This window comes from Cajanus cajan, chromosome 10, assembly GCF_000230855.2.
Source record: "Cajanus cajan strain Asha chromosome 10, NIPB_CcT2T_4, whole genome shotgun sequence".
Taxonomy (NCBI): domain Eukaryota; kingdom Viridiplantae; phylum Streptophyta; class Magnoliopsida; order Fabales; family Fabaceae; genus Cajanus; species Cajanus cajan.
This window is the reverse complement of record NC_138526.1, coordinates 24,121,054-24,133,493: the sequence shown is the minus strand read 5'-3', so window position 1 is coordinate 24,133,493 and position 12,440 is coordinate 24,121,054. Positions and strand designations below refer to the sequence as shown.

The 12,440-nt window shown below is 30.9% G+C and overlaps 1 protein-coding gene across 1 annotated transcript; it reads right to left on the bottom strand.

Moving 5' to 3' along the window:
* Positions 1 to 3,252: 3,252 nt before the first annotated feature.
* On the bottom strand, positions 3,253 to 12,078 carry LOC109813567 (cytochrome P450 736A117). The gene is made up of 2 exons (XM_020377771.3): positions 11,150 to 12,078; positions 3,253 to 3,961 (listed from the first exon to the last, which is right to left on the bottom strand). The coding sequence occupies exons 1-2, from the start codon at positions 12,023 to 12,025 to the stop codon at positions 3,362 to 3,364; spliced, it is 1,476 nt and encodes a 491-aa protein (XP_020233360.1). The 5' UTR covers positions 12,026 to 12,078; the 3' UTR covers positions 3,253 to 3,361.
* Between the last annotated feature and the right edge of the window lie 362 nt (positions 12,079 to 12,440).

Genomic DNA, 12,440 nt, shown 5'->3' with positions numbered 1-12,440 from the left:
TAATACACATGTATTTATTTTATTTAATTATTTTGAGGAAAAAGAGAAGTGGGTTAGAAGAGAAGGAAAACGGGTTGGGTTGACCCAGCCCAATGGATTAATTTTAAGAAAGAAGTCCGGTGGCGTTAACCTTATCTGCCTCATTTGCATTCTAAAGGGTTAGGGAAAAAAAGGAGAAACAAAGAGCTTTAAGGAAGAGTATTCAGGAACGATCTTAGATCACAGCAAGACCATTCATCTTCTACTCATCCAGGTAAGGGGGAAGTGAGAAACCTTACTCTGGGTGTGGGAATGTATGTTGGGTAGTGGGATTGACCTCCAATCTTGTGTTTGTTGTATGCTCATGTATGAGGGGTTTCCCCCAATTGTATCTATTTCATCTATTGTTCCTCTTATATGTAATTAATTGTATAAATTGCTTGAATGAATGATTCATTTCAGTTTTAAAATTGTAGTTGTATGATTTGAGATTTTTGTGGGTCCCTACAGAAAACCCTATGAGAAAACGGGCAAAATATGAATGTTTTCTGTTTTGCCTTTTGATTGCTTTGTTGTGTTCCTTAATGTTTGCAAAGTGTAAATATGTGTTTAATTTCACAAATAGATGAGTTTTAATATGGATTAAAGTGCTCTGTGAGATTATAATGTGATAATGGGATATTGTGAATATGATGATGAAATATGATGATGGAATATGAGGATGAAATGTGATGATGAAATGTGATGATGAGATGTGATGATAATAATGTGATATGAGAATGCATAGAGTCTTGATTGACATGCATCATGTGCATAAATATTTTTAAGGGTACGATATGGAATACACCACCAGAGAAGGCCCTCTAGTGTAAAAGCTTTGGGGATTAGTCCTTGGGGATAACTCGGTTTGGAAGTCCCAGTCTCGCCCATTGTGTGCATAGGATGTATCTTGCGCGGCTTAGCTATCCCGACGAGACTCTAGTAGTATGTCCTTCTAGTGAGAGTGCGCAGAGGGTGTGACCCGGCATGTACTCCTAGACTACTCTTCGTGTATTGCTAGCGGCAATATGCCATGTGATATGTTACTAGCGCCACATGCATGATAAAATGTAGTCTGTATCCATACATGTGCATTTTAATGTTATATGAAAAGTTGATATGTCTTGAATGAGTGAAATGTGATATTATTATTAATTTATCTATGTTATATATGTTTTGTTTGTGTTTGACTATCTAGTGTATATTCTTACACTGTGAGTCAGAGTGAGATATTTCTCACTCCCTTTTCTTGTGGTGTTTTTCCTTGACTGTCTTATAGGTGATTATCAGCATGAGGCTGAGGATGTTGGTGATGAAGCTTAGGCTTCTATGTTGGGATTTGCTCTGATAGGACATGTGACATCGGGGCGTAGATAGGATTAGATTAGTATGTTGTTTCTGTTAAATTATTTTGAAAATATTATCCTTATTTCTTTTGTGATTATGTTATTTGTTTAAGTTATGAATGTGGTGCTCTCTATCTGAACATGTTTGGTATTTAAAAAAAATTGAAAGACTGTGTTATTTAAATTTTATTATTTGTATTATGATATGCGGGGTAGAAGGTGTGTCACACCCCTTACCTCAAGGAAGCTTTTCTCAAGATGGAATGAAGAAAATAAGCTTCTACACAATTTCCCCTAAAGAGAACAAGCTTGAAGTAAGTTTAAAGAGAAATAGAAGAAGAAAAATCAAAGGAAGATGAAGTAGAAAGCTCAAAAACTTAGTTGTTTATGTTATATTTGAGTAGAACAAGTAAAAGTGCTCTAGAGAAGAAGGAGGAATGGACAAGATGAAAGGAAACTTTTATTTTCTCCCTCTAGGGAGAAGTGAGAAGGTTTAATTTTAAGTGATAAGATCAAGTCACATCATGAATAGTAATCTTCTCTCTCTCTCTCTCTCTCTTTTCTATAAATTTTAAATCTTTCTCTCTTCTAATTTAAATCTACAAGACTATAAAATAATTAAAAGAAGGAGAGGAGTTAAATTAAAATTAAAATAAATATATATAAAATACTTCCTCCAAATTAATAGTTATAAGTAAATTTTGTTTAGAACTAAATTTTTGTTCTTATTGAAAATATTCTTTCAACCAAAATTAATCTTCCTTATAATAAAGTATTTAAATTCATGTCCTACAACAAATAATTAACAACTTAAAATAATTAAATTTATAAATATATAAAATATAATTTAAATTATACGCATAAACAGAATAAAGAAATTCACGTACCAAATAAAATAGAAATGGTCACTTCTTATCTTGTTTTCTTGTGCAAAGATATGTTCTTGGTACATTTAATACATTTCACTAAGTGGTCACTTCTTATTTGGAATATATTTAGATATAATCTAAAGGACTTTTAAGAACTTCTCTACTAGAAAAAACTTTTTTATTTTTAGTAGTGAACCTCTGAAAAGATTTTCTAAACTTATAATCAAACATACTTCTGATCAATGATGTTGCTTATCAACTTTTGGGTACAAATGGTAAAGAACTGTAACATGTGTTAGTCCAAAACAATTTTTAGATGATTTTACATACCTCAAAACAATTTTTAGATGATTTCACATACTTCAAGAGATCTTCTCCTTTTGTTTATAAAAAGCAAGTCACATCCTTTTATAATCATTCCAAGTACCAAAGAAGAGATTATTTCTTCAATTTGTTAAGGTATACGTTGAAAACAACTAATAGGAATATTAGGTATAATAAATATTGAAATAAAAACATTAAATATTATATTTGGACAAGCTTAAGACTTAGTCAAATATGTTCATTTTATGTGATCTATGTTATCGTCTTATAACTTAGTCTTTTTATGCTGCACAAAAAAACATACATTTGTTATCATATAAAACATATATTTTGAGAAGTTCTAATTTATCTTTTTTATCTAGCAATTTTATTAAAATTCAAGTTTGCAAACAATAGACAATGCATACAATTCAATTCCTAGGTTAGTTAAAACATACAACAATAAGGGAAAGAATAATAACACCAAAAGTTTGTATTGGCTCATATCTCACCAAAAGACTATATTTGGTGTTTAGCTTCTTACCAATAATTTCACTAACTATATATCAACCATTGTTACAAATATTCTTTTTTTTCAAGCACTCACGAGAAAGCAAAACAAGTATTCTTTTTTAGTATAGCCTCTCTAAGCTCTCAACATTATTGATGTAAAACATTATATAACTTATCGTCATGTTATATCAATGACTAGAACGATATGAAATTTTAACAAATAAAATAGTCAAATCTAATTATTTTTGTCTAAATTAAAATCTTTTTGTACTTATATATAAATTAAACATTTACCCCTTCACTACTTCTTATTTAATTTGGGACTGCAACCGCCATGAGGGGAATTTTTCTTTGCATAGTCAAACCAATTGTTTCAGACATGTCCAATGTGTTATCCCCACTTGGTAATGCCCAATCAAATTGATGGACAAGGTTGGCTAGCACAAGTTCATTCACCATCATAGCAAACATTGTTCCTGGGCACCCCCTTCTCCCTGCTCCAAATGGGATCAATTGGAAGTCATTTCCTTTTACATCTATTGAACTATTTAAGAATCTCTCAGGTTTGAATTCTTCAGGTTGATCCCAATACATAGGATCTCTTGCAATTGCCCAAGCATTTACAATTACTCGTGTGCCAGCTTCAATGTGGTAATCATTCAATTTGATGTCTTCCATGCTTTGTCGTGGGAGTAGTAATGGGACTGGAGGGTGTAATCTTAGAGTTTCTTTAACCACTGCCTTTAAGTATTGCATGTGACCTAAGTCCTCTTCAGTTATGTGCTTTTTGTCACCAGCCACACTCTTACCTTCGTCTTGCAATTTCTTCATTACAATTGGATGTCTTAAGAGTTCTGTCATTGTCCACTCTAAGAGGGTTGATGTAGTGTCTGTGCCTGCTGCAAACATATCCTAAAACAAAAACAAGTGCATGGTCAATGTGTGATGGTGCTATATAGTGAGAACATAACCTTTCTTTCATATGTGAAACCAAGAGTTTTAACATGTGCATACTTAAATGAATCAGGATTCATTAATACAAGATGTCTAAAATTTTATAACTTCTATAATTTTTGTATAATTGAAATTTAACCAATTAAATTATTGAAATTTTGTGATATTATACAAAAGATCACGTGTATTAAATTTCACATTATTTTAAAATTATTTAATAGTTTATTACATTGCTTAATTTAAATTTAATTTACCTGATTTAATGAATATTTAGATTTTCAAAATTAATATACATTTAATGAACAAATATTGATTCATTAAAAATTATGAAAACTATAATTGGTCAATCTTGTTTAATTTTAATTTATAATATACAAAATCATATGCATTTTTTAATTCATTCACATTAATATTATTCTCCTAAAAATAAGCATAGACCTCAAGAGATGAGCTTTTTTTGACCCAGAACGTTAATCCGATGAGTATATGAGTATAAATTATTGTATATAGAACTTTCTGTGTTCATAGTTTTGGCCAATCTGTATTGACATGTTACCAAATTTTTTAATTTATGAAAAAACTCAATTATGTGATATTGACTAAAACTATAAATAATTGACAGTCTCATTTCAATGCTTATTTTCCCTTTCAAAATTACTGAAACCAACAACGAGCCCAATAAATCAACATATAAGCATATGGACATTACTGGATAAATTTGATGGGAGATATTTGTACTTAATAAAGAACCGGGTTCATCCAAAAGGTAAGGCTACTAAATATGAAACTTTAAGTATTTTAACAAAAAAAAATATTTATTTTAATTTATATTAAGTAAAAAAGTTGCATATTTCGATAAAAGGGCTTAATATATAGTTTTCTTGTCTAAAATAAAATGAGTTTTCTCAAAATTTTCTTTTGTTCCCACTAACCATTAAACCGACTCTGATAAGAATAATATATATTATACGGGAGGCTTTTATTTATTTATTTATTTATTTTTTTGAAGGGAAGGAGGCTTTTATTTCTAAACCTCTGTTTTGCAACTTTTTTATTTTTCCTAAAATTAAGTCGTGACATTTGTGGGACTGAAATTTTCTTTACTTAGAATTTCATTAGGAAAAAAAACTGAAGTCCTACTTATCTTACTTATCTTGATAATTAAAAAGGGTTATATGATATTTATTTATCTGTATATCAAGTTTAATATAGTTAAATGTGACAAGATATATTGAAAAAAATTCAAGTCTTATATTAATTTACATATTAAATTTAATAGTATTGAATTAGCTAGGGGTGTGTTAGAGATATATTGTTAAATGTTTGGTCTTCGATATAAAAGAAGTGTGTAACAGTCCAATTTTCATAGAATGTACGAGGGCCTAAAAGTCCAATGAGGGTAATTTAGTAATTTACAGGGGTGTTTTAGTAACCCAGAACGGGTCATTCTAAAATTGGAACGGGTCGTTTCAAGTTACTAAAACGAAGGTGATTTAGTGGCTCGGAACGGGCCTTTCCCAAAATGGAACGGGTCGTTCCAAACTATTAAATTTGCCTATGATTCTTAGTTGGGAACGGACTGTTCCGGATTTTAGAAATGGCCTTTAAACCTTATTAAGAACGGGTCGTTCCAGAGTTGGAACGGGTCGTTTTAAAATATGACCATTGAGAGTTTTTAATGCAAACCCAGAACGGGTCGTTCTGGTTTGAGAACGGTCATTCTGGATATGAATTTTACTCATGATTTAAGGGTCCAGAACGGGCCTTTCTGGATTTGGAACGAGCCGTTCCGGAGACACTTGATGCCTATAAATAGAGCACTCTGACACTCCCAAAAAGCACACTTTTCACTTTTCTCTTCTTTTCTTCTTTGCTCTCTTCTTTTCCTTCTACACTCTCTGAAGACCGAGGGGCACTTAGAGGAGGAGACCAAGGAGATCTTTGTTTTAGTTTCAACTACTATTTATCCAGGTACAAGGGAAGGGGATTATTTGTATGTAGAGTTACATGAGGGAATTGGGTAGAGGAAGAGTCCCTTAAGATTATGAATAATTTTATAATTATTTCTGTTTGAGAAATTGATGATCCCATTAAATTCTGTATGTGTTGAGGATTAGAAATATATATTTAATTTGTAAGAATGACGATCTGGGAGAGAGAATGAAATTGTAGAAAAGTGTCTGTGAGATAGGTTTTGGCATAATTGGGGGTTTTACTATTTGAGTTAAGATTCTATTAAATTGGTTATTCAATTGAGTATTATATTAATTTATGAATGTTATTCTTATATTACTTGATAAAAATTGATGATCTAGATGTGAATTGCTTGAGGGGTGTGTAAACCCTTATTTTGTTGGACTTATCTGTTGTTTATGTGATATGAAATTGTGTATGTGATATGGAATTGTGTATGTGATATGGAATTGTGTATGTGATATGAAATTGAACTATGAGATGAGATGTTGTATGGATATGATTATGATTGTGATTGTGGTTCCTCACACTAATGACCAGGGATGAGATGAACCTTGAATAAGTGATGCTATAAGGACGAGCGTGCCCCTGGCATGGTGTGGGATGAGTGAGGCAATTAACACGCATCACTTATGTCACATATGGCAGCCCTGGCATAGGGTTAATTGCAAGACTTGTGTGGATTGTAATGTGATTGTGGTTCCTCACACTAATGATCAGGGATGAGACGAACCTTGAGTAAGTGATGCTACAAGGACGAGCATGCCCCTGGCATGGTGTGAGATGAGTGAGGCAATTAACCCGTATCACTTGTGTCAGATGTGGCGTGGCCTTGACATAGTGTTAATTGTAAGATTTGTGTGGATTGTAATGTATTTTTTTGATTATGAATTGTGATGTGATGATGAATGATATAGAATGATGATATATCTATAGAAATGCTTGTAAATAACATTTCAAATTATGATGAGATGATGTTGTGGATTTCCTTGTGTGCTTTATATATAAATGTTTTTTTTTTCTCACCGTACAATTTGTGGATGTTTTAGGTGAGGAAGATCCGGCTTTGAGTGGCATCTAGAATGTCAACCGTTGAGTTGTGGGTGTGCTCTGATATTGTGACATTGGGACAGAGAATTCTAGGATAAATTTTTATATGTATTTAGAGTTATACCTTCTCTTTTGAAAGCAATTTATAAACTCTCAAGTTTTACTTTCTAAATTAAATTTTTAATTATTTTGGTTATTTATGAAGGTTTTATATGAACCCTTTTACCAACGTTGAATATTTTATTTTTTAGTTTATTTACAAGATTTATTTATATATGTGTTGGGGTAGTAAGGGTGTCACAAATTGTGTTGGAGATCTCAGATCAACTGTAGACAAAAATATAATAATATATATAAATAAGGAATAATTCTCACCTTATAAATTATATATGAGTCTTAACTTCATGTTGTAAAATTTATTAACAAAATCAAATGTTGAAGTGAGAATCCAAATACTATATGTGCTTTTTATTTCCTCCTAAGCAAATTTTTAGGCAATTAAATTTTGTAGAGGTACACCCCTATGCTACTATGTTAAGTCAGACGAAGTGCATTCACAATTTCCACCAAGGTTTTGAACATGACAAATATAATACATATTGTTATTACTAACATGTGCATTAGTGTTTCAGTCGGATAATAAAAATTTCAAGCAATGAAATATGATCAAGCATAATCTGGCTAGACAAAACATCAGACAATACAAAGGCCAACATCAAGACTAAGGCTGACATCAACATGAAGTGACCAACAGATAGAACTAAATAAACTAGAAGATGAAGTTATAACTCTTATGCCCAGACGAGAAGGGTAGTCTAAATCAGACGAAGTATCTTGTATCCAAACGATGTCAAAAATACTGAAGCACGTCTGAAGTCCATTAATCACATTGAAAGAAATCATACAAGAAACACAAGAGGACATCAACGTGAATACAGAAAGGATAAAAATAAGCAAGCGTGAATTCACAAGTCAAAGCTGAGTACATTAGAGAAAGGACACCTACTTTTCAGAAAAAGACAGTACCGTAGCAGCTAAACTGATGAGGAAAGTAAAAATATACCTAGATCATGATTAAAGTCAGATATTGAAGTAATCAACTACACAGAAAAACTCCACGAATACAAGCAAACATTTAATGCAAGATCAAATGCATTAAATGAAAAGATTTACATGAACGTGAATGAAGTCTCCATCTGCAACGACACAAAGATACGCTCCAACGAAAAAATTGAATTCAAACAACGGACAAATTTATCAAATGAGTATAAGTATCAAGGCCAAGAAGAAGAAGAGATAGAATAGAGAGAAAAAAAACGTGCAATAAAAAAAACAAGGAGCATAAGCTATATTTCTTCTTCAAGTATTTCCTGTATATCTGTGTAAAAACTAAGATAGCTTATCTTAGTAAGTGTTGTTAATAGTCAATCCTCTCTTTGAGAGTAAATAAACACTTAGACACTTATCTCTGTAAAACTAAGGTTACACACCTTAGTGAGTGTAGAAACCACCCTATCCTCTCCATGAGAGTTGCAAACACACTTAACACACTCAATTGCTGTAAAGCCTGAAGAGGCTAGTAAAAAGAATACTTGTGAACCAGAAGTGATTGAGAATACTAGTGCTAGTGAGTGAAGCTAGCGGGTCAGAAGTGGTCAAGAATACTTGGAGAACCAGAAGTGGTTAAGAATACTATCGTCGACAAGAGAGGTTGACGAGCCAGAAGTGGTTGAGAATAATCCTTTGTGATTAGTGGAACCCTTCGGTGGAAGGAGACTGGACGTATCTCAGATTGAGTGAACCAGTATAAAACATTTGTGCATTCTCTTATTTTTCAACATTACTCACTTTGTCTTTCTCCTACCTTGTTTTTCAACAAATCATTAGACAGAAACACACTTGACCTTCTGAAACAACTTTTATTGGACGATAAGCCTTTCAGACAGAAAACCAATTTACTTAACCTGTATCTTTAAGTAGAAGATCAGTTTTTCTAAACAAGAAAAATCTCTAATAGAAAAGTCTGCATAAGTTTTTCTTAAACCAAGTTTGAAACACTCAATTTTAAAATTATTCTTGATAAGCGATTTTTAAAAATCTGCCTTTGAACATGAACATACACATTCAACCCTCCTTCTGTATATATTTCTGCTAACTTCATACTAGTCTAATGTGCTTCTAGCACACAAAAAAAATGAAAAAGAAAAGTTTAACATGTCTGTTATTAAATATATAATGCATATTTTATATAATAACACATTCAAAGTTAGATTTAACTTTATATGATATAACTTTATATGTTACACTAAAAAAGTATTTAACTGTGTCAAAAAATTATTTAACTTATTTTTTTTTATAATAATGTTTTAATTTATAATTAATAATTAAATAATATTATATATATATATATTAATTATTACTTATTCAATTTCATTATGGTTACCTTATTTTTGAAAATAGTTATTTAGTCCGTTAACTATTAAATTTTTTAATATTATCCTTTTGAAAAATATTTAACTAATTATTTTTATAATAAAGCATTAATTTATTATCAACACATTATATAATATTAAAAATATATACATATAAATTAATTATTACTTATTCAATTTGACTATAGTTAAATTACAATTAGATCAATCAACTATATATTTCCATAGTCGTATTCTTTTCTTTTCACATTTCTCTCTTCCTTTCTTATAACATCGCATTTTATATCACTTTATCGATCTTTATGCATTTTTAATTTTTATTATCACTTCTCTTTTTATACCAGCCAACAACCCCTAAATGAGATAATCCTAACTTGAACCAATGACAATGAGAGTGTATAAACGACAAAGAAAGTATACTATATTGGACTCGGCCATAAGTGGATGAATTTATTGAAAGATGTTTATATGCGCAATAAGGACAATAATATTAGCTACCGACTTTTCATGTGGAATCCTCGAGGCTTTCTTTTCACAACCATATAAAACAATTTCTTTTATTTTTTTATTATTATACAATATTTTCTTTAGCACTAAAAGCCAAGCCTTACAATATTCCACTATCACACTTGGGCAATGCAACTAACAATCCCCCACTTTCCCTTTTTGATTTTTACATCACTCCCACTCCCGATCTTAATCTTTTATTTTCTATCTTTCTTTTTATTTACGCTTTTAATATGTTTTATATATAAGTCAGGATTTATTACTATGTCTAAAAATTTATATCAAATTTTATATTTTTAATATTTTTTTAATAAACTAATGATTAAATTATGTTACAATCAGTCAATCTAATCATGTATATCAAATTTTACAAAATTTTAAAATTATATTTTAATTTATTGTATTATTTTATTTTAACATATAATATAATATTTAAAATATGTATAAATATCTATTATTAAATAATATATTTAAAAAAATTAAATCACATAAAATTTGATAAATAAGATCATGAATATAATATCACATAATTTAAATTTTAGATTAATTAAATTTATATTATATAAAAACCTATCGAATACATAAGATTTTAGGTAAATTTTTAACCTTACACTTGATATTGATATTAATAAATATGACTATATATTAAAATAATGATTTTACAAGAAGAAGAATTACGAAAATAAACTAAATTTTGAGGACAAAGCTGTATGTATATAATTCTCACGAAAGAGAGAGAAAAATAGTATAACATTAAAAAAGTATTATGACAAAGAGAAATTATATATATATATATATATATATATATATATATATATATATATATATATATATATATGCATATATATATAATAAATAATATACAAATAGTATAGCTAGCTTACAAGAAAAATTATTTTCTTTTATTTAAATAATTTAATTTGATTCTTCTATTTTTAAAACGTTGAATTTTTAATCTTTTAATTTTTAAAAATTATTCAACGTTGTTTTTTCATTTAAATTCACTCTAACATCATTACTAACTTAATCATATTTTCTAAAATTATGAGAATAAATTGAATATTTAAATAAAAAAAACAAATGTACAGATAAAAAAAAAAGTCAAGAAAAGTAATTTAACATAAAAAAATGATATATAAAAACATGCATGACATTTTTAAGCAATATATGATAGATAATTTACCAATATAATAGCCTTGATGACAGTCCTGTCTATAGGAAAGCCAACATCATTTGTCCTTTGGATCCGAAGCAAAACCTCCACAAAATTGCCATGTTCCATGTCGGTTCCTCCAAGACCACTCACATGCTCTTCAATAACCTCATGCAAAAACTCATCAAACTCTTGAGCCACTCTTTTTGCTGTACCATGCAACCCAGAAACCCTATCTAAGAACTCAAGCCAAGGCACGTAGTCCCCAACAACAAAGCTCCCAAGCAACTCCGTAAACTCCTCCAACAACCTCTTAAACCCCCTCCCACGTTCTCCACCGTACGTTCTCCCCAAAGCAACGCGACAAACTACGTTGTTGGTAACCCTAGACAACGTTTCGCTCAAGTTCAGCAACGTCGAACCGGAGGAACAAGAGTGTCGAATGTTGTCCATGGTGGCTTCCACTTCCTCTTCTCTCACCGCGCGAAAGGATCGAACCCTTTTGGCGCTGAGAAGGTGCAACACGGAGATGCTCCTCATTTGCCTCCAGTACTCTCCGTACGGCGCCGAAGCGACGTCGTTTGAGCCGTACAAGAGGATGTCGAACATTTTACTGTGCGGTCTGTCCGAGAAGAGGCGGTCGTGGGTTTTCATGACCGCACGTGCGGCGTCGGCTGATGAGATGACCACAAGTGGGACCCTCCCGAGGTGGAGAAGCATTAATGGGCCGTGCTTTTGGGCCAGAGATCGGAGGGTGCGGTGGGGATGGGAGCCCAGTTGGTGGAGGTTTCCTATTATGGGAAACTTTGGAGGGGAAGGGGGTGAGTTTTTGCCTTTTGTGGAAGTTAAGTGCCATAGGGTCTGGAGAAGTAATAGGAACAAGATGGAGAAGACTATGAGAAGCATTCTATGGGGGTGGGAACTGTTTTGATCAATAATGATTATGCACTTGCTATCTAAGAATATATATATACATGTTATAGCCATGGGATGGAAAAAGTTATTAGTTTATGATTTGATTAACTAATTATTAACTTATAAGAAAATAATATTTACATTTAATTACATCTTATGTGGAGAATAGTTAGGAATAATAATTTCTCTATGGGATGATGGGAAGGGGACATGCATGGTTTGATATATTTTTGTCTTTTTTCTCTTGTAAAAAAATTGTTTTGTTTTTTTTATCTTTTATTTTAATATTTTAGTTTTTAAATTTAAGTTAATATTATTTTTCAAATATAAACTCAATTTTTAAAATTAAAAGATTAAAAAAAATTAAAGATAAAGACTGAAATGAATGTATTTCTATATATTAAAC